Below are 27,241 nucleotides of genomic sequence, written 5' to 3'. Positions count from 1 at the left end.
TTCGGTTCGCAGGTGAACCGAACGATACGGACATATTAAGTAGCGCACCGCACGTTGTGTAAACAATGCACACCGAGGCACCATGAATAAATTTACATGGACCCAGACTTAAACCAGTTGAAAAACTTATTGGGGTGTTACCATTTAGTGGTCAATGGTACGGAATATGTACTGTACTGTGCAATCTACTAATAAAAGTTTCAATCAATCAAAAAAACAACAACACAGCATGCTAGCAACGATTTGGCTATGTCCTCTTTGCGGAGTTGTCCAGGTGGACTTTCTTAAATGCCTCGAATGTCCGGCATTTTAAGTTAGGGTTGCTTGTATTTTCAATGTACGTTCAGGGTTAAGAAGGGGTTAAAAAAAAAAAAAAAAGTGGTGCACACATCGTTAACATTCGTGAGGGAGGGGCAGAGACAGAGAGAGCGAGAGTTATGATAAACGCGCACGCGTCGCCAGCCTCTGCTTTTTATCCTTTGATTAATCAGATTTAATTTTTTATGATCTATAGCAGGGGTTTCAAAAGTGTGCCCCGGAGGTCATTTGCGGCCCACAGCTAATGTTTTAAAGGCCCAAGGCACATTCTAAAAATACTATTAAAATAAACAAAAACCTAAACAAAAGTGAAATAAAAAATCTTGAAGGCTAAATGTAATTTAGAAAAACTTGCAACGTTTACTAATAAAACAAAGCTGTTTTTTTTCTCTTTCAAACTGTCATTGTTCAAAACATAATATTGAATCAAAATCAATGTTATTATGAATTATTGACCTATCCAAGTTTCCGATTACTTCCACTAAGAAAATAATTTTTGGTGGAAGATTTAGCAAATTTGTTAAATAAGTAATCAAAAAAATTATATTTAGTTTTTTTCTTACTGTATCAAAAATGAACCGAACCGTGACCTCTGAACCGAGGTACGTACCGAACCGAAATTTTTGTGTACCGTTACACCACTAACATTACATAATAAACACTGTATAGTTTTTTTTCTAATATTTCTTCAGTCAACGGTATGATGTTGGCAAAAGATCTGAGTATTTCTGCACAAAACCAAATACTTTTGAAAGTAAATTATTGCATCTTGCTCTAATGCGTGGCACCTTAAGACAAGAGTATGTTGATTGACAGTCTAAAAGTAAGATATCTACCTTCACTTGTTATTTTTGCAGAATTATGCATTTTATGTATGAAATATAAGTCGCAAATCAAATAAAAAACGCAATTTTGGAGAGAAAAATCACAAATGAGGTTTTTTTTCTCAAAATCGCGCTGCCCTAAGAAGTAGTCTTTGCCATTGGGCTGAATATGCAAGTTTTGTCTTTTGTTGAACCTTAAAGTTTTACTACTTATGTATTGCACTTATTACACAACAGCTGTTTGATTGTAAACTGGATCTAAGTAGTTTTGATTACCAAATTTGGAAATGTAAACCTTCCAAGGCTAATCATTAGCACATATAGGAGAATCGGCCATTGTTGTCTTTTGTTGAACCTTAAAAAGTGGTAATACTGCAAGTATTGTACTCATTACACACCAGATGTTTGATTGTAATGTGCATCTGAGTAGTTCTGATTACTACATTTGAAAATATAAACTCTCCAATTTTAGTTGGAGTTTTTTAATATAAATTAGCATTGGGCTAATTGCCCTTATTTTTGAGCGCTTTCTGCAACAGTACCGCCAGGCAGTCCACTACAAAAACGACGGAGTTGGTACAGAGTCTGCAACCAAACGCGACAACTCTTGCAACAAAGGTGTGGAATTATGGGACCGTTTGATTTTACAAACCCCGTTTCCATATGAGTTGGGAAATTGTGTTAGATGTAAATATAAACGGAATACAATGATTTGCAAATCCTTTTCAACCAATATTTAGTTGAATATTCTACAAAGACAACATATTTGATGTTCAAACTCATAAATGTTTTAAATTTTTTTTGCAAATAGTAATTAACTTAGAATTTCATGGCTGCAACACGAGCCAAAGTAGTTGGGAAAGGGCATGTTCACCACTGTGTTACATCACCTTTTCTTTTAACAACACTCAATAAACGTTTGGGAACTGAGGAACTAATTGTTGAAGCTTTGAAAGTGGAATTCTTTCCCATTCTTGTTTAATGTAGAGCTTCAGTCGTTCAACATTCCGGGGTTTCCGCTGTCGTATTTTACGCTTCATAATGCGCCACACATTTTCGATGGGAGACAGGTCTGGACTGCAGGCGGGCCAGGAAAGTACCCGCACTCTTTTTTTACGAAGCCACGCTGTTGTAACACTTGCTGAATGTGTCTTGACATTGTCTTGCTGAAATAAGCAGGGGCGTCCATGAAAAAGACGGTGCTTGGATGGCAGCATATATTGTTCCAAAACCTGTATGTACCTTTCAGCATTAATGGTGCCTTCACAGATGTGTAAGTTACCCATGCCTTGGGCACTAATGCACCCCCATACCATCACAGATGCTGGCTTTTGAACTTTGTGTCGATAACAGTCTGGATGGTTCGCTGTACCTTTGGTCCGGATGACACGATGTCGAATATTTCCAAAAACAATTTGAAATGTGGACTCGTCAGACCACAGAACACTTTTCCACTTTGTATCAGTCCATCTTTGATGAACTTGGGCCCCTAGAAGCCGGCAGCGTTTCTGGATGTTGTTGATAAATGGCTTTCGCTTTGCATAGTAGAGCTTTAACTTGCACTTACAGATGTAGCGACGAACTGCATTTAGTGACAGTGGTTTTCTGAAGTGTTCCTGAGCCCATGTGGTGATATCTTTTAGAGATTGATGTCGGTGTTTGATACAGTGCCTTCTGAGGGATCGAAGGTCACGGTCATTCAATGTTGGTTTCCGGCCATGCCGCTTACGTGGAGTGATTTCTCCAGATTCTCTGAACCTTTTGATGATATTATGAAGCGTAGATGTTGAAATCCCTAAATTTCTTGCAATTGCACTTTGAGAAACGTTGTTCTTAAACTGTTTGACTATTTGCTCACGCAGTTGTGGACAAAGGGTGTACCTCGCCCCATCCTTTCTTGTGAAAGATTGAGCCTTTTTTGGGAAGCTGTTTTTATACCCAATCATGGCACCCACCTGTTCCCAATCAGCCTGCACACTTGTGGGATGTTCCAAATAAGTGTTTGATGAGCATTCCTCAACTTTATCAGGATTTATTGCCACCTTTCCCAACTTCTTTGTCACGTGTTGCTGGCATCAAATTCTAAAGTTAATGATTATTTGCAACAAAAATTTTTTTTTATCAGTTTGAACATGAAATATGTTGTCTTTGTAGCATATTCAACTGAATATGGGTTGAAAAGGATTTGCAAATCATTGTATTCCGTTTATCTTTACATTTAACACAATTTTCCAACTCATATGGAAACGGGGTTTGTACATGAATTGGTGCCCATCCCTGGATCACTGCAGGTTCTACACGAGGCATCAGTCTTGAATAATATCACTCACCAGGTGCCTGAAGTCTGCCACCATGCCACCGCTCTGACTCTCTGACATGCTCAAAGCTTTGGTTACGGTGCCTAGGACGTTGAAATGACGACATCTGCAAGCGCAAAACAATTCCAGTGTATATACCAAGTGATGTAGAAGCAAATAATGCAACAGAAATAATGTACATTACCCTTTTATCTTAGGTGCACCGCTGATTGGAGAGGGAAACAAAAAGCTTCAGGCTTTAATACGGAATAGCAAGCAGACATTAACAAAGTTTGCATGTCTTACATTGATGTGTGGACCTCCATGGAATTTTTCATCTCAGGAAACTTAACTAAGAGTCTGGAAGCAGGAAGTCAGGAAAAGAAGACTTAAATAATTAATAAAAACATTATTACTCATCATGCAGGCACGCATCTTTTGTGTGCAACAACTGACCTTGTCTTAACAGAGAATTGCACACCTGTGCGCAGAACTAGGGGGCCTTTACCCTGAGGCATGGACGGCTGGACTTCAACTACTAAGGAACTTTAGGAAACAATAACAAAAATAATAAGCATTTTAGAAAAAAAGACTGAAAAAAAAAAACTGCTGAGTGAGTGAGACCTTGTGAGCAACTTGCTCAGGAGTTTTTCAGCCTTGCTTTGCAGTAAAGGTTTATGCTCCTTCACAGGGTCATTTTTATAGGACACCTTTTCAACCAGCTCCTGGAGCTTAAAAAGGAACTCGCGTACCTGGAAGAGACATTCTGCCACACAAGTGAACCTACAGAAGGACAGAGAAGGTCTTCACATAAGTGCTAGGACATAAAATGGCTAAGCCAACTGCTATTTCTAGTCTTGCAATATGTTATAAGAAGCACTATCTATTGCAACGTCGCTTCTTAACACGGCCCAGACTTACCTGGTCTGCCAGAGTATAAAAAAACAAGACAGGAGGGTCAGTGATGTCAATTTAATGACTTTGTTGCTGCAGTATATTAAGCTTTACTAACTAAACTACTATATATTCTATAGTACTATCATACTAAGCGAGCAGAGGGAGCCTTTGGTTCGGTCCAAAATAATAATCACGATTATTTTTATCAATATTGAAATCCAGATTATTACCGTATTTTCCGCACTATAAGACGCATCTAAAAACCTAGAATTTTCTCAAAAGCTGACAGTGCGCCTCATAATCCAGGACGCATTATATATGGAGCAATATTGAGCCACAACAGGTCTCACAACTACGGTAAGCAGCCGCCGATTTCATTTTCCCCCGTAGAAGAAGCGCGCGGTGCATGCTGGGATATATGATTCATTTCCATTTGTGTGTTTAAATGTAAAGACCCCAAAATGGCTCCTATTGAGAGACATGATTTCAGGAAAGCAGGAATTGTCACTGAACTGCTAGACAACAGCAGCGACACTGACTCCATTAACGACGTCTCGAAATGGTGAAAAGCAATAACAAAATGATCAATAACTCAACGTGGCTCAAACGTTAATGTCACACAGCACAACACACAAAATAAACATGTAAAGCTCACTTTATTAAGTTATTCCTCATCCACGAATCCCTCGAATTCTTCTTCTTCAGTGTACGAATTAAACATGCCACAAGAGGTCTCGCACCTACGGTAATCAGCCGTCTAGCTTATTTTCCCCCCGTAGAAGAAGAAGCGCGGTGCATGCTGGGATTTATGACTGCGGGAGGCGTGCCGAATTCAAACCCAAGGTGTTCAGTCACACAGTAGAACACGGGAATAGAGCATCAGCGAAAGAATTTCACATTAACAGCAGCGACACTGACTCTTTTAATGACGACTTCGACCAGATGGATGCCGTATTCGCCCGACTGTTTGATTCCAACACTGAAGAAGAAGAATTTGAGGGATTCGTGGTAAGGAATAACTTTATAAAGTGAGCTTTACATGTTTATTTTGTGTGTTGTGTGACATTATCGTTTGAGCAACGTTGAGTTATTGATATATTATTGCTTTGCACTATTTCCAGTGTTACTATATTGTGATTGCACTAACGTTTGATTTAACGTAACAGTATTAGACAGTTTTTTTACGTGTTTATTGAATCGGGGAAAATAATAAAACAGCTGTTTATTCATTTTGGGAGTGAACAGAATTGTCAGAACGCTGGTTTGTAATCTATTAATAACGTTTGACTGACCTATCTGACTGTTTTGTTGACATTCCCTGTAGCGCAGATCCATCTAGTTCAGGGGTGCCCATTACGTCGATCGCGAGCTACCAATCGACCGCGGGGGGTGTGTCAGTCGATCTCCAGCCAGGCTTTTTTAAAAAATAGACCTAAAAATTAGTGATCATCAATCTTCACCAAGACGTCACTTAAATGACATTCACGGTACCGCAGGGTCTTGTGAGATGACGCTGGCTGCTGCAAGATCATTATTATGAAAATATGACCGAGAGGAAGGCGAGAAACACTTTTTATTTCAACAGACTCTCGCGCCGTACCTTCCGTCAAAACTCTAAAAGCCGACTGCACATTTCCTATCTTCACAATAAAAGCCCTGCTTTATGCTGCCTGCGCTAACTAAATACAGAGTCTCGGAAAACTGGCGTGCACAAGCGATCCCTCAGAAAGCTGGCGTGCACATCACTTGTGCACGCCAGCTTTCCGAGACTCTTATTTTGTTAGCGCAGGCAGCATGAAGCATGGCTTTTATTGTGAAGATAGGAAATGTGCAGTAGGCCTTTAGAGTTTTGACGGAAGGGACGGCGCGAAATTCTGTTGAAATAAAAAGTGTTTCTCGCCTTCCTCTCTGTCATTTTTTCATAATAATGAACTGGCAGCAGCCAGCGTCATCTCACAAGACCCTCGGGTGCCGTGAATGTCAATCAAGCAAGCTACGGAATTTGCCGCCAATGTTTTTCTTGTAAAGTGTATGGAAGCTGGATGAATTAGATGCCAAAAACCAACCACTTTCATGTGGTATTGTACAGAAAGGACAACTTTTTTTCTCCTCCATTTGAAAATGTGGGCGTTATCATCATTACTGTCTGATTCCAATCAATGCAAGTCATCAGAATCAGGTAATACACCAACTTATATTCTTGTCTTTGTGAAAGAAAGACATCTATATGTGTTACACATGCTTGTATTATCATTAAACACATTTAACTTGTTTACAAAAATGTCTCTTTCATAAATAAATAAATATAAATGATATATATAAATGAGGTAGATCCCCTCGAGTTGGTCAATTGAAAAGTAGCTCGCCTGCAGAAAAAGTGTGGGCACCCCTGATCTAGAATTTATCCCCTCCATCCTACAACCAAAAATAATAGGTGCAAAAAAAAAAGTATTCACACTGAAAATCACAATTCCTCTCTATTTTGATTATATATCTGTTCATATATTTTTTTAATCCATTAAATCTGTTTTTTTCAATCAGTTTTTCAAAATTATTTTTTTCAGGTCGTATCCTGGGTGAAGTCATTTATCAGCCGCCAAGAAGAAACGTGTCAAGGTAATGTTTATACCATGTAATATGTTGTGAGAATCGATGTGAATCGAGAATATATTCTGAATCGAATCGTCATTACAAGAATCGGAATCGAATCGAATCATGAGTTGTTGTGAGATTAACATGCCTAATGAATAGATTGCGGTCCTTGTAATGTCTGCTATGAAATGTACAGTGTAAACAGCTCAAGAGATATGGTACATGACATTAAATAATAATGACAATACAAAATATTAGAAAAATTTATATAAACTGGGTTTTTCAGATTTAAAAGGTCTGTGTGCATCTGTGTGTTATGTGGAGATGCAGATACCATTTCTCAAGTTGGTCCAGGCAAACGCTGTCTGGAGCTCCGATGCAGGCTTTCTGCTGCCTTCTCTGCCATTGCACTATCTCCTTGTTCACCAAGGTGTCGATCAGGTCTCCTGCTATTTTCAGGGTCTTATTAAGGCCGCAGAGTGTGTCCTAGATACAAAATAATAGTAAGTAAAAAAGCAATAAAATGACTAGGCCAGGTTAAACAGTGGAACCTCACGAAGTTAAACACAATATGTTTTGCAATCCTGCTTGATGGTTAAAAAAAAAAAACATTTTCCCTAGGACTTAATTTGTTTCAGGTTCAAACTGTTGCCATCATTAAGTGGTGTTTTATAGGTACTGCTGGAATTTTGAAGTGTATTTATGTTAGCATCTAATTGCTAAAATAAAATGTTATGTATACACACACACATATGACATATATATATGGTATATATATAACATATATATATATCCTATGAGCCAAAAGGCTCATAGGACTCCGGAGGCAGTGGACAGGTACCGACAGGCCAAGCGGTGTGCGGCTTCAGCGGTCGCTGAGGCAAAAACTCGGACATGGGAGGAGTTCGGGGAAACCATGGAAAACGACTTCCGGACGGCTTCGAAGCGATTCTGGACCACCGTCCGCCGCCTCAGGAAGGGGAAGCAGTGCACTATCAACACCGTGTATGGCGCGGAAGGTGTTCTGCTGACCTCAACTGCGGATGTTGTGGATAGGTGGAAGGAATACTTCGAAGACCTCCTCAATCCCACCAACACGTCTTCCTATGAGGAAGCAGTGCCTGGGGAATCTGTGGTGGGCTCTCCTATTTCTGGGGCTGAGGTCGCTGAGGTAGTTAAAAAGCTCCTCGGTGGCAAGGCCCCGGGGGTGGACGAGATCCGCCCGGAGTTCCTTAAGGCTCTGGATGCTGTGGGGCTGTTTTGGTTGACAAGACTCTGCAGCATCGCGTGGACATCGGGGGCGGTACCTCTGGATTGGCAGACCGGGGTGGTGGTTCCTCTCTTTAAGAAGGGGGACCGGAGGATGTGTTCCAACTATCGTGAGATCACACTCCTCAGCCTTCCCGGTAAGGTTTATTCAGGTGTACTGGAGAGGAGGCTACGCCGGATAGTCGAACCTCGGATTCAGGAGGAACAGTGTGGTTTACGTCCTGGTCGTGGAACTGTGGACCAGCTCTATACTCTCGGCAGGGTTCTTGAGGGTGCATGGGAGTTTGCCTAACCAGTCTACATGTGCTTTGTGGACTTGGAGAAGGCATTCGACCGTGTCCCTCGGGAAGTCCTTTGGGGAGTGCTCAGAGAGTATAGGGTATCGGACTGTCTTATTGTGGCGGTCCGCTCCCTGTATGATCAGTGCCAGAGCTTGGTCCGCATTGCCGGCAGTAAGTCGAACACATTTCCAGTGAGAGTTGGACTCCGCCAAGGCTGTCCTTTGTCACCCATTCTGTTCATAACTTTTATGGACAGAATTTCTAGGCGCAGTCAAGGCGTTGAGGGGTTCCGGTTTGGGGACCGCAGGATTAGGTCTCTGCTTTTTGCAGATGATGTGGTCCTGATGGCTTCATCTGACTGGGATCTTCAACTCTTACTGGATCGGTTTGCAGCCGAGTGTGAAGCGACCGGAATGAGAATCAGCACCTCCAAGTCCGAGTCCATGGTTCTCGCCCGGAAAAGGGTGGAATGCCATCTCCGGGTTGGGGAGGAGACCCTGCCCCAAGTGGAGGAGTTCAAGTACCTAGGAGTCTTGTTCACGAGTGAGGGAAGAGTGGATCGTGAGATCGACAGGCGGATCGGTGCGGCGTCTTCAGTAATGCGGACGTTGTACCGATCCGTTGTGGTGAAGAAGGAGCTGAGCCGGAAGGCAAAGCTCTCAATTTACCGGTCGAACTACGTTCCCATCCTCACCTATGGTCATGAGCTTTGGGTCATGACCGAAAGGATAAGATCACGGGTACAAGCGGCCCAAATGAGTTTCCTCCTAAAATATCAAAAAAAATTATTTTAGAATGTTTGGCAGCCTCGATCGAAAAGCTTAAGGCCCCTGGGCCTAAATTTGTCCAGGTCTGCTCTCGCCAGTACATTTGGATCATGGGTGTCAAACTCTGGCCCGCGGGCCAGATGTGGCCCGCCGTGTAATTTAATTTGGCCCTTGAGGCAATATCAATTTAGCATTAGAGCTGGCCCGCCGGTGTTATACAGCGTCGGTGCCGCTGTAACACCGCATTCACCGCTAATACTCATACTTGCCAACCCTCCTAATTTTCCCGGTAGACTGCCAAAGTTCAGTGCCCCTCCCGAAAATCTCCCGGAGCAACCATTCTCCCGAATTTACACCGATTTCCACCTGGACAACTATATTGGGGGCGTGCATTTAAGGCACTGCCTTTAATGTTCTCTACACCTGTCGTCACGTCTGCTTTTCCTCCATACTAACAGCATGTCACATAATATTTGTGGCTTTTACACACACACACACAAACACACACATGCACAAGACATACTTGGTCAACAGCCATACAGGTCACACTGAGGGTGGCCGTATAAACAACTTTAGCACTGTTACAAATATGTGCCACACTGTGAACTCACACCAAACAAGAACAAACAAACACATTTCGGGTGAACATCCCCACCGTAACACAACAGAACAAATACCCAGAACCACTTGCAGCACTAACTCTTCCGGGAAACTTCCAGCAAACTGACCAATAATTAACGTTCTATTCATGCATTTTCTCTTGCTACTTCAAGGCTTGAATGTTTGGTTCATTCATTATTATTTTATTTTCAAATGTATTATTAGCCTGTGGAAAAAAATGGATATTTACCTCAGAAGATTGCAAATAGAAAAAAAGGCAAAACATTTTTATTCAAATTTTATTTGATATGCCATTGATATTTTTTTAATTATTATTATTATTATTTGAAACTGGATTTTGCATGTCACTAAAGTTACATAAGCCTTGCTTGTTCAATATTCAATGCAAAACTTGTTTGGGTCCCTATTAAAGGGTTAATTTGTTCAACCTTGGCCCGTGGCTTTGTTCAGTTTAAAATGTTGGCCCACTCTGTATTTGAGTTTGACACCCTGCTTTGGATGGTGTTCAGCTTCGAAAGTTCCACTGTGCTGTTAATCAGAGCTCTTACTGCTGACCTTTCGGGATTCATTGAGGTTGTTGATTAGCAATTGAATTTTGCCTTGCTCCGTGTTGTCTGCCGTGGCTGCTTTTCCCCACAAAACACAGAGGAAAAAAACAAAATTACTAACTCAACATCCTCAGATAAAAGGAGCATGCTTTCTTCTGCCCTTACCCTCCATCTGGTATATTTCACATTTGAAATGAAACTCGTCCTGCTGCTCCTCCAGACACACCATTTTATGTTCCATACACTGCAGTCCAAAAAAAGGGGGAAAGATAACACCGACCGGTCTGGAGCATTTTTCATTAAAATGCTGATATAAAGCAACAACATCTGCACCTGCACTTCATTTTTAAGGCTGGCCATTCTACGGTCAAGGTCTCGCTGGGTGTTGGTCTCAATGCCTTCTTGTTCTACTTGCAAAGACTGCACCTGATAAGACACAGAGGAGGAGATTGAGATGGCGAGTTATACAGTAGGAGGATGTTTAAGGATCGTATTTTATCCTCACTTGTCAGTTATAGATAGGTAATTCACAACAAGTGTTGAGAAAGATGTGTAGCAATTAGGGATGCAACAGTACCCTATTTTTCGGACTATAAGGCGCACTTAAAACCCTTCTTTTTTTCAAAAATCGACAGTGCGTCTTATAACCCGGTGCGCCTAATGGTTCTGTTTCGGACCTCAAAGCAATTTTATTTGGTACATGGTGTAATAATAAGTGTGACCAGTAGATGGTTGTCACACATAAGAGCATACTTGCCAACCCTCCCGAAAACCTCCTGGACAAATTTTCTCCCAAAAATCTCCAGAAATTCAGGCGGAGCTGGAGGCCACGCCCCCACCAGCGCTATGCGGACCTGAGTGAAGACAGCCTGTTTTCACGTCCGCTTTCCCACAATATAAACAGCGTGTCTGCCCAATGACGTTATAACTGTAGAATGATCGAGGGCGAGTTTTTGGTTTCCTATGTGGGTTTATTGTTAGGCAGTTTCATTAACGTCCTCCCAGCGCAGTAACAACACACAACAACAGCAGTCACGTTTTCGTCTACCGCAAAGCAGTTTGTCTGCCGTAAACAGCAATGTTGTGACACTCTTAAACAGGACAATACTGCCATCTACTGTACATGCATATGTGACAATAACATACACGTCTTTTAGAGAGTGCAGTGGACAACTGCGCACACAACAATATCAATATCATCAAAAGTTTCAGAGAATCTGGAGAAATCACAGCACGTAAGCGTAATAAACATTAAATGCCCATGGCATTTGATCCCTCAGGCGGAACTGCATCAAAAAGCGACATCGGTGTGTAAAGGATATCACCACATGTGCTCGGGAACACTTCAGAAAACCACTGTCAGAAACTACAGTCGGTCGCTACATCTGTAAGTGCAAGTTAAAACTCTGCTATGCAAAGCCAAATTTGTCAACAACACCCAGAAACGGGCCCGAGCTCATCTAAGATGGACTGATGCAAAGTGGAAAAGTGATCTGTGGTCTGACGAGTCCACATTTCAAATTGTTTTTGGAAACTGTGGATGTCGTGTCCTCCAGACCAAAAAGGAAAAGAACCATCCGGACTGTTATAGGCGCAAAGTTTAAAAGCCAGCATCTGTGATGGTATGGGGCTGTATTAGTGCCCAAGACATGGGTAACTACCACATCTGTGAAGGCACCATTAATGCTGAAAGGTACATACAGGTTTTGGAGCAACATATGTTGCCATCCAAGCAACATTATCATTGACACCCCTGCTTTTTTCAACAAGACAATGCCAAGCCGAATGATGATAAGATTAAATACATTTTGTCCATGTTCTGTTTTCGCCAGAACCTGTTCTTCATATTGTATACCTTATTTTGTGTCAAAAACCAAAACTTTGCTCCCACCTGCATAGCCAGATCGGCAGTCCGCAAGATATCTGTCTCCTCTTTCAAAAACCACCAGATGTTTTGGGCCAATTCACAGGGGTTTTCCTGGAACTTCTGTCACAAAAGATAACAGAGAATGTCGCGGTCGAACTCCTTGGACAGTAAATGGTGACACCCCCAATCCGATGCCTGGTGGTGTTAGTACCGGACTGAGTGGGCCACTCATTCTTCCAAACCTGAAAGTTCTGTTTATAGCGTCGAATGTTGTGCTGCTTCAAGAAAGACTTCTCTTGTACAAAGCGACTGTACCGGATATCGAGATTCTCGAGCAGGCCTTGGTACAAAACCATGGCCAAGTTGTAGTCGCTTGCTGCTCGCTCCCTAAAGAGGACAACAAAACACACACAGAGTAAGCGCTAAAGTGCTTTGAATACATAAAGCAGGGGTGTCCAAACTTTTCCACAGAGGGCCGCACACGGAAAAATTAAAACATGCGTTGGCCATTTTGATATTTTTCATTTTCAAACCATAACAAAATATATGGATTTTTAAAAATGAATTTACCTTTAGGGGTCCCGGGGACCATAAAGGGTCTCAGTTATTAAATTGTTAAAAATAAGTCAAATTTCTATTATTATTTTTTTTTTAACGCTTACGGTAAATCTCTTTATCAACTTCAAAAAAAAAAAAAGGTTTTATGGCTTCTCTGTTAAAAATATCTTTGTTTTTTTAATAGTAAAACTGAAATATGCAGTATTTAGTAATTAGAGCCTTAAAAGATCAATAATGCAGGACACCATTGATTTGAATTCTTTATTATTTATGAGTAATCACAGTGAAAAGATAAATAAAATACCACTAAATATATTTGGGATCCAAAAGGTGCCCCACTCAGAAAGTAAAACATTTTTATTAGGGTTTTTTTTTAACTTTCAACACTTAAGTTACAAGATCAACTTCAGATATATCCGTCAATTGTACGTTTAAATTATTATTTTGTTTGTTTTGTGCTATTTTATCAAAGAAAACTTTGTTTTTGTATGGCAACTGAACAATATATGCAATATTTACCACATAAAACATTTTAAAGTGCCTCACAATAGGAAGGTCCTGCAGTTCTGGGTTCAAATCCAGGCCCGGGATCTTTCTGTGTGGAGTTTGCATGTTCTCCCCGTGAATGCGTGGGTTCCCTCCGGGTACTCCGGCTTCCTCCCACTTCCAAAGACATGTAGCTGGGGATAGGCCCCTCCCACCTCCAAAGACATGTACCTGGGGATAGGCCCCTCCCACCTCCAAAGACATGCACCTGGGGATAGGTTGATTGGCAACACTAAATTGGCCCTAGTGTGTGAATATGAGTGTGAGTGTTGTCTGTCTATCAGTGTTGGCCCTGCGATGAGGTAGCGACTTGTCCAGGGTGTACCCCGCCTTCCGCCCGATTGTAGCTGAGATAGGTGCCAGCGCCCCCCGTGACCCCAAAAGGGAATAAGCGGTAGAAAATGGATGGATGTTTGAACTAATTGGAGCTTTGAAAAGAATTCATTATAACATGGATTTTTTTTCCATTATTTTTTTGAGCAATTGCAAAAAAATAAAAAATAAATAATTGATTGATTGAAACTTGTAATAAGTAGATTGCACAGTACAGTACATATTCCGTACAATTGACCACTAAATGGGAAAACCCGAATAAGTTTTTCAACTTGTTTAAGTCGGGGTCCATGTTAATCAATTTTAATCTAAAGATGGTTTTCACATGTTAAAATAAAGAAAAAAGAAAAAACAAAACAGCCTGCTTTTTGTCAACATTGCAACTTTTTCTTGTTACATTTCACCTCATTCCAATATTTTTAATGTTCTTTTTTATTTTTGCAATAGCATTTGCAGAATGTGTGGCGGGCCGGTAAACAATTAGCGGCGGGCCGCGCTCTGTAAACCCCTGACATAAAGAGAGTGGGTGGATGACTGGCTATGATAAAGATCACACAAGGGACCCCAGACTTTTTGAATCGGGGACCACATTGGGTTAAAACAATTTGGCTGAGGGCCCGGCTATGTATGTGTGTGTGTTTGTTTGTGTATATATATATACATACAAACATACATCCCATCCATCTTCTTCCGCTTATCCGAGGTCGGGTCGCGGGGGCAGCAGCCTAAGCAGGGAAGCCCAGACTTTCCTCTCCCCAGCCACTTCGTCTAGATCTTCCAAGGGGATCCCGAGGCGTTCCCAGGCCAGCCAGGAGACATAGTCTTCCCAACGTGTCCTGGGTCTTCCCCGTGGCCTCCTACCGATTGGACGTGCCCTAAACACCTCTCTGGGGAGGCGTTCGGGTGGCATCCTGACCAGATGCCCGGACCACCTCATCTGGCTCCTCTCGATGTGGAGGAGCAGCGGCTTTACTTTGAGTTCCTCCCGGATGACAGAGCTTCTCACCCTATCTCTAAGGGAGAGCTCCAAACTCATTTCGGCCGCTTGTACCCGTGATCTTATCCTTTCGGTCATGACCCAAAGCTCATGACCACAGGTGAGGATGGGAACGTAGATCGACCGGTAAATTGAGAGCTTTGCCTTCCGGCTCAGCTCCTTCTTCACCACAACGGATCGGTACAACGTCCGCATTACTGAAGACGCCGCACCGATCCGCCTGTCGATCTCACCATCCACTCTTCCCTCACTCGTGAACAAGACTCCTAGGTACTTGAACTCCTCCACTTGGGGCAGGGTCTCCTCCCCAACCCGGAGATGGCATTCCACCCTTTTCCGGGCGAGAACCATGGACTCGGACTTGGAGGTGCTGACTCTCATTCCGGTCGCTTCACACTCGGCTGCAAACCGATCCAGTGAGAGCTGAAGATCCCGGTCAGATGAAGCCATCAGGACCACATCATCTGCAAAAAGCAGAGACCTAATCCTGCGGTCACCAAACCGGAACCCTTCAACGCCTTGACTGCGCCTAGAAATTGTGTCCATAAAAGTTATGAACAGAATCGGTGACAAAGGACAGCCTTGGCAGAGTCCAACCCTCACTGGAAATGTGTTCGACTTACTGCCGGCAATGCGGACCAAGCTCTGACACTGATCGTACAGGGAGCGGACCGCCACAATAAGACAGTCCGATACCCCATACTCTCTGAGCACTCCCCACAGGACTTCCCGAGGGACACGGTCGAATGCCTTCTCCAAGTCCACAAAGCACATGTAGACTGGTTGGGCAAACTCCCATGCACCCAAGAGCTGGTCCACAGTTCCACGACCAGGACGAAAACCACACTGTTCCTCCTGAATCCGAGGTTCGACTATCCGGCGTAGCCTCCTCTCCAGTACAAACATACATATATATCGTATATATAGTAGGGCTGTCAAACTATCAAAATATTTAAATCACACTAATCACATTTTGTTCATCGTTACTTCAAAATTATTCGCAAAATTATCCGATAAATATTTCATTCATTCATTTTGGATTCATCCCCTTCATTGATGTGCATTTTTTGATCGATAGACAATTAAACTTTAGCAACTAAACACATACAGTCGTGGTCAAAAGTTGACATACACTTGTAAAGAACATAATGTCATGGCTGTCTTGAGTTTCCAATCATTTCTACAACTCTTATTGTTTTGTGATAGAGCAGGGGTCGGGAACCTTTTTGGCTGAGAGAGCCAAGAAGCCAAATATTTTTAAATGTATTTCCCTAAGAGCCATAAAATATTTTTCTTAACACTGAACACAACTAAACATGTGCATTTTAAGCAAGACCAACATTTCTAGAGTAAAATAGGTCTCTTATTCTTTGTAATAACATTGTTGTTCTGAAAGCTAACTGTTGAGGGGGCGTGGCCTGCGGGCCTGCAGCGAACTGGGGTGTGCCAGAACCAGCCTCGAAATCAGTGAGAGGTGCGTAGATGGTCCACCTGAGCCTTGTTATCTAATCACCTGTCGCTCTGTTATAAGCAGCAGCCAGGAGGAGAGACGGGGTTGGGGCTGGAGCCAGAGTGCGAGCGAGAACAAAAGAGAAAAATACAATTCCTGGAAAACAACTGAGAGACTTATTGAAAAATAAAACAATATTTTAACCCTGAAACAGGCTCTCATGTCGGTGCTTGGTGGTCTAAAGAACCCCCAGGGGGACAAGCCCCAAAATAACCAATAATAAATAACTTCTTACCATTAACGCAACTTCTTGAACAGGTGCGGTAGAAAACGGATGGATGGATTAAAAATGCATGAGAATGTTTTATATTTTGAACGTTATTTTTAACACCGTGATTACAAGTGGAATCATTCATTACTTACAGTATCGTGTTAAGCAATGTCAGCTCAGATTTATCTGAGAGCCAGATGCAGTCATCAAAAGAGCCACATCTGGCTCTAGAGCCATAGGTTCCCTACCCCTGTGATAGAGTGATCGGAGCATATACTTGTTGGTCATAAAAAACATTCATGAAGTTTGGTTCTTTTCGGAATTTATTATGGGTCTACTGAAAATGTGAGCAAAAGTATACATACAGCAATGTTAATATTTGCTTACATGTCCCTTGGCAAGTTTAACTGCGATACGGCGCTTTTGGTAGCCATCCACAAGATTCTGGTTGACTTTTTGACCACTTCTCTTGACAAAATTGGTGCAGTTCAGCTAAGTTTGTTGGTTTTCTGACATGGACTTGTTTCTTCAGCATTGTCCACACTTTTAAGTCAGGACTTTGTGAAGGCCATTCTAAAATCTTAATTCTAACCTGATTTGGCTATTCCTTTACCACTTTTGGCATGTATTTTGGGTCATTGTCCTGTTGGAACACCCAACTGCGTCCAAGACCCAACCTCCGGGCTGATGATTTGAGGTTGTCCTGAAGAATTTGGAGGTAAGCCTCCTTTTTCATTCTCCCATTTACTCTCTGTAAAGCACCAGTTCTGTTGGCAGCAAAACAGGCCCAGAGTACAATACTACCACCACCATACCTGGTGGTAGGTTTGGTGTTCCTGGAATTAAAGGCTTCACCTTTTCTCCTCTAAACATATTCCTTAGTATTGTGGCCAAACAGCTCAACTTTTGTTCCATGTGACCACAGAACTTTCCTCCAGAACAGTGGTTCTCCACCTTTTTTCAGTGATGTACCGCCTGTGAACATTTTTTTTAATTCAAGTACCCCCTAATCAGAGCAAAACATTTTTGGTTGAGGAAAAAAGAGATAAAGAAGTAAAATACAGCACTATGTCATCAGTTTCTGATTTATTAAATTGTATAACAGTGCAAAATATTGCTCATTTGTAGTGGTTTTTCTTGAACTATTTGGAAAAAAAAGATATATAAATAACTAAACACTTGTTGAAAAATAAATAAGTGATTTAATTATAAATAAAGATTTCTACACATGGAAGTAATCATCAATTTAAAGTGCCCTCCATCTGGATTCATCAACTTCATTCTAAACATTTCTTCACAAAAAAAGAAATCTTTAACATCAATATTTATGGAAAATGTCCACAAAAACATTTAGCTGTAAACACTGAATATTGCATTGTTGCATTCTTCTTCACCGTTTATGAACATGCATTCATATTTTGTTGAAGGATTATTCAATAATTTTTTTTTTTTTTTTTTAAATCTCTCGTACCCCTTGGCATACCTTCAAGTACCCCCAGGGGTACGTGTACCCCCATTTGCGAACCACTGCTCCAGAAGGTCTTATCTTTGTGCATGTGATGTCAGATGAAACAAAAACTGAGCTGTTTAGCCACAATACCCAGAGATATGTTTGGATGATGATGATTCCCGAGCACGGCCACTGTTCCTGCTCACTGCTCCCCTCACCTCCCAGGGGGTGCAACAAGGGGATGGGTCAAATGCAGAGGGTAATTTCACCACACTGTGACTATCAGTGCATCGCTAGGGCTGGGTGATATATCGAATATACTCGATATATCGCGGGGTTATCTCTGTGCGATATTTAAATGACTATATCGTGATATTTGAGTATACGTTCTAACGCATTTGCTTTTACCTGCGGTGCATTACGCTTCAGGTGTTTCTCACTCTTTCTTGTCACAATAAAAATGTAATATTCAGTCTGCTAATTGTTCCGTAATTAATGGCTCAATCAGAACATGCTATAAAATAATTTACATAATATTTCAGACAGCCAAAGACCCAACCTCCAAGCTGATTTTAGGTTGTCCTGAAGAATTGGGAGGTAATCCATCCATCCATCCATTTTCTACCGCTTATTCCCTTTCGGGGTCGCGGGGGGCGCTGGCGCCTATCTCAGCTACAATCGGGCGGAAGGCGGGGTACACCCTGGACAAGTCGCCACCTCATCGCAGGGCCAACACAGATAGACAGACAACATTCACACTCACATTCACACACTAGGGCCAATTTAGTGTTGCCAATCAACCTATCCCCAGGTGCATGTCTTTGGAGATGGGAGGAAGCCGGAGTACCCGGAGGGAACCCACGCATTCACGGGGAGAACATGCAAACTCCACACAGAAAGATCCCGAGCCTGGATTTGAACCCAGGACTGCAGGACCTTCGTATTGTGAGGCAGACGCACTAACCCCTCTGCCACCGTGAAGCCCTGGAGGTAATCCTCCTTTTTCATTGTCCTATTCACGCTCTGTTAAGCACCAGTTCCATTGGCAGCAAAACAGGCCCCAGAGTTTAATACTACCACCACCATGCTTGACAGTAGGGATGGTGATCCTGGCAATAAAGGCCTCACTTTTTCTCCTCCAAACATATTGCTGGGTATTGTGGCCAAACAGCTCCATTTTTGTTTCATCTGACCACAGAACTTTCCTCCAGAAGGTCGTATCTTTGCCCATGTGATTCAGAAAATATAAATAGCAACAAATAAAGTATATCTACTATTAACCGCAACAGGTAATTGTAAAAAAAATAAACACCACATTAGGATTTGTACAATTACAAAATGTGCTTGTTCTATTTTTTAACAAAAAAAAACTATCTGAAGTTGTCTTTATTTTTAAGTTATCGTGCCGTGATTTTACCAGTCCCGCCCACTTTTGAGTAGATTTTTCTTCTTGCGGCCCTCGATCTAAAATGAGTTCGACACCCCTGATGTAAAGACTTTTTACGTACACAATTGATGTTTAAATAACGAGCTCCCAATAAATAGTGCCTCCAAATATCGCTTATCGGCCTCCTTGACTACTAATAATCGATATCGGCCGATCTTTAGAATGAATGCTGTTTGTTTTGTTTTTTGTCTCACCATTCCTGTGATTCGATCCAGGCGGACAGGTACTGTCGGACATCCATGGGCAGCCCTTCCCTGTCGTAAAGGTCTTGTAACTGCGGAGTGAAACACTGAGGCATCTGCAGAAGCTTCTCCCACTGAGACATCCTGAGGTCAGAGGTCAGAGGTCAGACAAATATTATAAACACCCCAGCACCCCCCGCCACCCCCCAAGGGACAAGCGTTAGAAAAATGGATAGATAACGTTACACAAAATGATTCACGAGCGCGGCCACCGCTGCTGCTCACTGCTCCCCTCACCTCCCAGGGGGTGCAACGAGGGGATGGGTCAAATGCAGAGGGTAATATCACCACACCTTGTGTGTGTGTGACTACTTTAACTTCATCATTAATTGTACCAATTAGGATCAAGATCTGAACTTGTGTGTGACTATCAGTGCTACCAGGGCTGGGCGATATATGGAATATACTCGATACATCGCGGGTTTGTCTCTGTGCGATATAGAAAACGACTATATCGTAATATTCCACCATACGTTCTCACACAGTTGCTTTTACCTGCGGGCATTACCCTTCAGGTGTTTCTCACTCATTTTTGTCTCTCCTTCTCTCAAGAGACATAAAGCAAGCGCACATTCTTACATAGTACTGTCACGCCTGCAACGTCATACGCCCTCGCCGAGCAGAGAGGCAGCGACATGGGTAACGTTAGCTGCGAGAGAGAGAGAAGGTGCGAATCTGGTAACAAATGAAGGAAGAATAATTAATTCCCAAGAAAAACCGCACGGGGGCCAGCGGGAAGATGTCGAACAGACAACCGCAACATCAAAGGATTTAACGTTTTATTCGTCACATGCAGAGTGCACCACAGTGAAATGCTTTTTTTCCATGCTCTTCAGATATTGCGTACAGTGGGATCCAAACACTGGTTGCAGAATCTAATACACTAAATACAAAAAATACAATAATTAGAATAGCTCTGATTAATTGATTAACGTGGACCCCGACTTAAACAAGTTGAAAAACTTATTGGGGTGTTACCATTTAGTGGTCAATTGTACGGAATATGTACTGAACTGTGCAATCTACTAATAAAAGTATCAATCAATCAATCAATTTACATTAATTACAAGACAATTAAGTTGCACGATAAGTCACAGTAGTTATGGTAGAAGTATCGATACAATCAATCAATCAATCAATGTTTACTTATATAGCCCTAAATCACTAGTGTCTCAAAGGGCTGCACAAACCACTATGACATCCTCGGTAGGCCCACATAAGGGCAAGGAAAACTCACACCCAGTGGGACATCGGTGACAATAATGACTATGAGAACCTTGGAGAGGAGGAAAGCAATGGATGTCGAGCGGGTCTAACATGATACTGTGAAAGTTCAATCCACTCTCCTGACGGAATAAATAAAGTACTATCTAATCCAATCTAATGGATCCAACACAGTCGCATGAAAGTTCAATCCATAATGGATCCAACACAGTCGCGAGAGTCCAGTCCAAAGCGGATCCAACACAGCAGCGAGAGTCCCGTTCACAGCGGAGCCAGCAGGAAACCATCCCAAGCGGAGGCGGATCAGCAGCGCAGAGATGTCCCCAGCCGATACACAGGCAAGTAGTACATGGCCACCGGATCGGACCGGACCCCTTCCACAAGGGAGAGTGGGACATAGAAGAAAAAGAAAAGAAACGGCAGATCAAGTGGTCTAAAAAGGGAGTCCATTTAAAGGCTAGAGTATACAAATGAGTTTTAAGGTGAGACTTAAATGCTTCTACAAGTACAGTAGTCAAATACAGTACCAGTGCAATATCAAGTTGTATAACAGTATATTCAGGTTATACAGTATAGGAGGCAATATGAAAAGTAAGCGGCAAAATCATTGCTACAAAAAGTAGCAGTACTGCTATTTTGAAGCATCATTTGAAAAGTCACCAGCTAGACCAGGGGTCGGGAACCTTTTTGGCTGAGAGAGCCAAAAAGCCAAATATTTTAAAATGTATTTCCGTAAGAGCCTTATAATATTTTTTTAACACTGAACACAACTAAACGCGTGTATTTTTAAGTAAGACCAACATTATTAGAGTGTAGTAGGTCTGTTATTCTTTGTAATAACATTGTTATTCTGAAGCTAACTGTGGAGGGGGCGTGGCCCGCGGGCCTGCAGCGAAGCGGGGTGTGCCAGGACCGGCCTCGAAATCAGCGAGAGCTGCGTAGATGGCCCACCTGAGCCTTGTTATCTAATCACCTGTCGCTCTGTTATAAGCAGCAGCCAGGAGGAGAGATTGGGTTGGGGCTGGAGCCAGAGCGCGAGCGAGAACGAAAGAGAAAAATACAATTGCTGGAAAGCAACTGAGAGACTTATTGAAAAATGAAACAATAGTGTAACCCTGAAACGGGCTCTCTTGTCGGTGCTTGGTGGTCTGAAGAACCCCTAGGAGGACAAGCCCAACATTAACCAATAATAAATAAATAACTTCTTAACGCAACTTCTTAAACAGGTGCGGTAGTAAACGGATGGATGGACTAAAAATGCATGAGAATGTTTTATGTTTTGAACATTATTTTTAACACTTATTACAAGTGGAATTATTCATTACTTATCATGTTAAGCAATGTCAGCTCAGATTTATCCGAGAGCCAGATGTAGTCATCAAAAGAGCCACATCTGGCTCTAGAGCCATAGGTTCCCTACCCCTGAGCTAGACAATGAAGAGTGCTTGAAACTCTACATGTCAACATCTCCGTTTGGCGGAGATGTTACAACCGTTCTCAGATCAACAACATACGAAAAAAAATAGTCAACAACAGAAGTACATAACGTCCACAGGACAACACACTATTTGATTTCCTATTATGCAGCTCATTTTTATTTGACACTTATTGAAATATCTTGTGTGACATCATGCACAAAAGCGCACTTTATTTGTTTTTAACTATTGTAGTGGCGTTCTGTACAAAAAGTGCACTTTAATTTAGTTGTTTTGATATGTCATCTTAATGACATCATGCACAAAAGTGCACTTGTAGCTTGTTTTAAAATGTCTCTGACAATCTTGCACTTTCTCTTGATGTGCCACTGCTTGATAACTGTTTAATAAATACAGTTTTGGTAAATTGACTTATTATTTAATAATACAACTTTAACATTTGACAACCAAATAATAAAACAAGGTGACTCGGTAAAAAATCTGGGTATTATCTTCGACCCAACTCTCTCCTTTGAGTCACACATTAAAAGCGTTACTAAAACGGCCTTCTTTCATCTCCGTAATATCGCTAAAATTCGCTCCATTCTGTCCACTAAAGACGCCGAGATCATTATCCATGCGTTTGTTACGTCTCGTCTCGACTACTGTAGCGTATTATTTTCGGGACTCCCCATGTCTAGCATTAAAAGATTACAGTTGGTACAAAATGCGGCTGCTAGACTTTTGACAAGAACAAGAAAGTTTGATCACATTACGCCTGTACTGGCTCACCTGCACTGGCTTCCTGTGCACTTAAGATGTGACTTTAAGGTTTTACTACTTACGTATAAAATACTACACGGTCTAGCTCCATCCTATCTTGCCGATTGTATTGTACCATATGTCCCGGCAAGAAATCTGCGTTCAAAGGACTCCGGCTTATTAGTGATTCCCAAAGCCCAAAAAAAGTCTGCGGGCTATAGAGCGTTTTCCGTTCGGGCTCCAGTACTCTGGAATGCCCTCCCGGTAACAGTTGGAGATGCTACCTCAGTAGAAGCATTTAAGTCTCACCTTAAAACTCATCTGTATACTCTAGCCTTTAAATAGACCTCCTTTTTAGACCAGTTGATCTGCCGCTTCTTTTTTTTTTCTCCTATGTCCCCTCCTCCCTTGTGGAGGGGGTCCGGTCCGATGACCATGGATGAAGTACTGGCTGTCCAGAGTCGAGACCCAGGATGGACCGCTCGCCTGTGTATCGGTTGGGGACATCTCTACGCTGCTGATCCCCCTCCGCTTGGGATGGTTTCCTGTGGACGGGACTCTCGCTGCTGTCTCGGATCCGCTTTGAACTGAACTCTCGCGGGGCCGTGTTGGAGCCACTATGGATTGAACTTTCACAGTATCATGTTAGACCCGCTCGACATCCATTGCTTTCGGTCCCCTAGGGGGGGTGGGGGGGTTTGCCCACATCTGAGGTCCTCTCCAAGGTTTCTCATAGTCAGCATTGTCACTGGCGTCCCACTGGATGTGAATTCTCCCTGCCCACTGGGTGTGAGAGTTTTCCTTGCCCTTTTGTGGGTTCTTCCGAGGATGTCGTAGTCGTAATGATTTGTGCAGTTCTTTGAGACATTTGTGATTTGGGGCTAAATAAATAAACATTGATTGATTGAGTTAAAGGCCTACTGAAAGCCACTACTACTGACCTCACAGTCTGATAGTTTATATATCAATAATGAAATATTAACATTGCAACACATGTCAATACGGCCTTTTAGTTTACTAAATTCCAATTTTAAATGTTGCGCTAAGTATCCTGTTGAAAACGTCGCGGTATGATGACACGTATGATGACTCGTGCGAGTGACGTCACGGATTGTAGCGGACATGTTGTTATAGCCCGATCCCAGCTATAAGACGTCTGCTTTAATCACATAATTACACAGTATTCTGGACATCTGTGTGGCTGAATCTTTTTGCAATTTGTTCAATTAATAATGGAGACGTCAAAGAAGAAAGATGTAGGTGGGAAGCGGTGTATTGTGGCCGCCTTTAGCAACACAAACACAACCGGTGTTTCATTGTTTACATTCCCGAAGAGATGACGGTGAAGCTTTACTATGGAACAGAGCGGTCAGGCGAAGATGGTTCCCTACCACATGTCAACCGGCAGGTTTCGGTGAGAAAATCGTGGTAATAAGTCGGCTCTTACCGTAGACATGAGCGGATAGCTTGCGTCGTTCCTCGTGCACCTGTCAAAGGGGCAGCTACGGACTCTCTTGCCTCCTCCGACCGGCCGCCCCCGAACGTGGGATGCTTCCCAGAGGAGGAGGGGGGAAAACGGCTGCCTTCGCTTTGCCTCGTCGAGAAACGTGGCTTCCCTCAGAGACACTGGCGGTCACCACACCCGTGGCCAGACCCCTCCGACTTTCAGGTACCTAATAATCTCACTAGGGCGGCATAGCTCGGTTGGTAGAGTGGCTGTGCCAGCAACTTGAGGGTTGCAGGTTCGATTCCCACTTGTGCCATCCTAGTTACTGCTGTTGTGTCCTTGGGCAAGACACTTTACCCACCTGCCCCCAGTGCCACCCACACTGGTTTAAATGTAACTTAGATATTGGGTGTCACAATGTAAAGCGCTTTGAGTCACTTGAGAAAAAGCGCTATATAAATATAATTCACTTCACTTCACTAAAACACTAGTAACACAATAATAGATAAGGGATTTTCCAAAATTATTCTAGTAAATGTGTCAAATAACATTTGAATCGCTCCCACTGCCCTTCTAGTCCTTCACTCTAACTTTCCTCATCCACAAATGATAAATGGGTTGTACTTGTATAGCGCTTTTCTGCCTTCAAGGTACTCAAAGCGCTTTGACACTACTTCCACATTCACACACTGATGGAGGGAGCTGCCATGCAAGGCGCTAACCAGCACCCATCAGGAGCAAGGGTGAAGTGTCTTGCTCAGGACACAACGGACATGACGAGGTTGGTACTAGGTGGGGATTGACCCAGGGACCCTCGGGTTGCGCACGGCCACTCTCCCACTGCGCCACGCCTCGTTGAAATCAATGGGGAAATTGTCGCTTTCTTGGTCCGAATCGCTCTCGCTGCTGGTGGCCATGATTGTAAACAATGTTCGGATGTGAGGAGCTAAGGCAAAATATGGAGATATATATCGTGTATCGATCATGACATGGCGTAAAAATATCGAGATATTAATAAAAGGCCATATCGCCCAGCCATAAGTGGTAGTTGAACTTTTTTTTAACTTAATATTAGCAAAAAAAACGGTGCGTTTGACCCAACAGTTTTACACCGAAACGCCACAAAACTGAATGCAGAGCTTGGTATTATCTTACCGAGGGATGTGTACATTATTACGTAAGGTTGGTCATACTGTACCTTCCGTCATAAGGTGCTCCCCGTCGGTTGTCGCCACGAAGAATATATTTTATAGTTAATTAGCACTTGTTTCTCTCGCCCTTGTCTTAACTAAATGTCGGCTGGCTCTCCCACACTGACATTGTTTCCTTGAGTCTCGTTTACGGTGAAAATGTCCCGCCCACCTCATGTTTACAAACAACGGGAGCCATTTTGGCTCTGACGTATGATACAAAAGCTATTCGAGGACCCGGAATGGATGATCCGGCCGTGCAGTTTCCCGCAGAAACGACTGATTGGTGGATCGGCTCTCAAGGCAGCGGCAGCCATTGGTCGAGAGACACGTCAATCAACAGCGACGTTAAGGGAATCGAAACTTAAAGGTCTTGAAGATTTCCAAGTAAATCTCGGCTGTCTGGGGGAAAAAAATAAAAACATAAAAAGTGGTATAAAAGAGCGAATAGGTGAAATGTAACAAGAACATTTTGCAGTGCTTTAATAACACAAAGTGGCTGTTTCTTTTTGGAATCAAAATCAATGTCATTTTGAATTATTGACCTATTCAAGGCTTCAATTACGTTACATTAAATTATCCACTGTGAGATATTTTTTGGGGAAAATGTTGCTTATTTTGTGTTTTTGCCATATAAAAAAATGAGCTGTTTTTTTTTTTTTTTTTTTAAAGAATGGCCTAAAATAGGGGTCGGGAACCTTTTTGGCTGAGAGAGCCATGAAAGCCAAATATTTCAAAATGTATTTCTGTGAGAGCCTTATCATATTTTTTTAACACTGAATACAACTAAATGTGTGCATTTTTAAGTAAGACCAACATTTTTGGAGTATAATAAGTCTCTTATTCTTTTTAATAACATTGTTATTCTGAAGCTAACCAATAATAAATAAATGTCATGTCTGTTGATCATGTTTTTGTTTGGCCATGTGCTGTTTGTCCTTTGGACTCTATTAAGTTCCTGTTTTTTTTTCCACTCCCTTGTCTGGTTTCCTTGGTTACTCATTTTGTCCACCTGTCTCTGGTGGACAAAATGCCAGCTCACCTGCTTCCCGAGCACTAATCAGAGGCAGTATTTAAGCTTGTCTTTGCCAGTCAGTCGCCCTGTGCTGACTTGTTTCATGCCTTGCCATAGTTTCATGCTTCATGCCATGCCCAAGTAAGTTTTGTTTGATTTATGTTCTTAGTCTGTTTATGCATTAGCTTTGTTCTTTAGCCCGAGTTGTGCCTCCGCTGTGAGCGATTTTTGTTTGTATATTTTTTTAGTTCAAATTAAATCGTGTTTTTACCTAAATGCCATGTCCCGAGTAAGATGAAGAATATCTTATTCTCAATAAGGTTGAAAGTGTTTCTGATAATTCTTCTTCTTTGTACTTTGTAAGCACTATTCATTGAAACATCCTCTTAAAGTGGATCATATCAGTACAATGTTTAATTTCTTTACTTAATCAATTCCATAGTCTTAATTCCACATACTGATAAGCTGCAGGTTTTAAGTGTTGTACGTGCATACAAAATGTTTTTAATTAGATTTTCCTTTAAGGTTATTTTTTTTCCTCTTTAGTTGAGAATTGTTGTACATTCTTTGGTAGCAAGTTATAATTTGCTTTGTACATCATTTTAGCTGTTTG

At 42.2% G+C, this 27,241-nt stretch overlaps 1 protein-coding gene and 1 long non-coding RNA gene across 10 annotated transcripts in view; one reads left to right on the top strand and one right to left on the bottom strand.

Moving 5' to 3' along the window:
• Positions 1-27,241, bottom strand: part of stat2 (signal transducer and activator of transcription 2) — a 187,259-nt gene that overhangs the window by 132,980 nt on the left and 27,038 nt on the right. For 7 of the 9 annotated variants that reach the window (XR_009804723.1, XR_009804718.1, XM_061890364.1 and 4 more), the window contains exons 3-14: positions 19,528-19,659; positions 12,524-12,668; positions 12,306-12,401; positions 10,748-10,840; positions 10,580-10,658; positions 10,422-10,492; positions 7,263-7,414; positions 4,064-4,222; positions 3,896-3,985; positions 3,746-3,799; positions 3,645-3,665; positions 3,473-3,566 (exon numbers count right to left, since the gene is read on the bottom strand). Coding sequence is in view for 7 of the 9 variants with exons in the window: in XM_061890364.1 (XP_061746348.1) it covers positions 3,473-3,566; positions 3,645-3,665; positions 3,746-3,799; positions 3,896-3,985; positions 4,064-4,222; positions 7,263-7,414; positions 10,422-10,492; positions 10,580-10,658; positions 10,748-10,840; positions 12,306-12,401; positions 12,524-12,668; positions 19,528-19,659 (1,186 nt within the window). In the remaining 2 variants the exon portion in view is untranslated. Of the gene's footprint in view, positions 1-3,472; positions 3,567-3,644; positions 3,666-3,745; positions 3,800-3,895; positions 3,986-4,063; positions 4,223-7,262; positions 7,415-10,421; positions 10,493-10,579; positions 10,659-10,747; positions 10,841-12,305; positions 12,402-12,523; positions 12,669-19,527; positions 19,660-25,621; positions 25,807-27,241 lie in introns of those variants that run through there. The other 2 variants (XM_061890409.1, XM_061890400.1) reach the window with 2 other exon arrangements.
• The window catches only part of LOC133545123 (uncharacterized), a 3,469-nt gene continuing 1,269 nt past the window's right edge, over positions 25,042-27,241 (top strand). Inside the window, exon 1 of the long non-coding RNA XR_009804733.1 lies at positions 25,042-25,204. This is a non-coding gene — a long non-coding RNA (uncharacterized LOC133545123). The remainder of the gene's footprint in view (positions 25,205-27,241) is intronic.

The sequence above is a fragment of the Nerophis ophidion genome, linkage group LG02 (genome assembly GCF_033978795.1).
Source record: "Nerophis ophidion isolate RoL-2023_Sa linkage group LG02, RoL_Noph_v1.0, whole genome shotgun sequence".
NCBI classification, from domain to species: Eukaryota; Metazoa; Chordata; class Actinopteri; order Syngnathiformes; family Syngnathidae; genus Nerophis; species Nerophis ophidion.
This window is presented reverse-complemented; position numbering and strand designations above follow the sequence as displayed.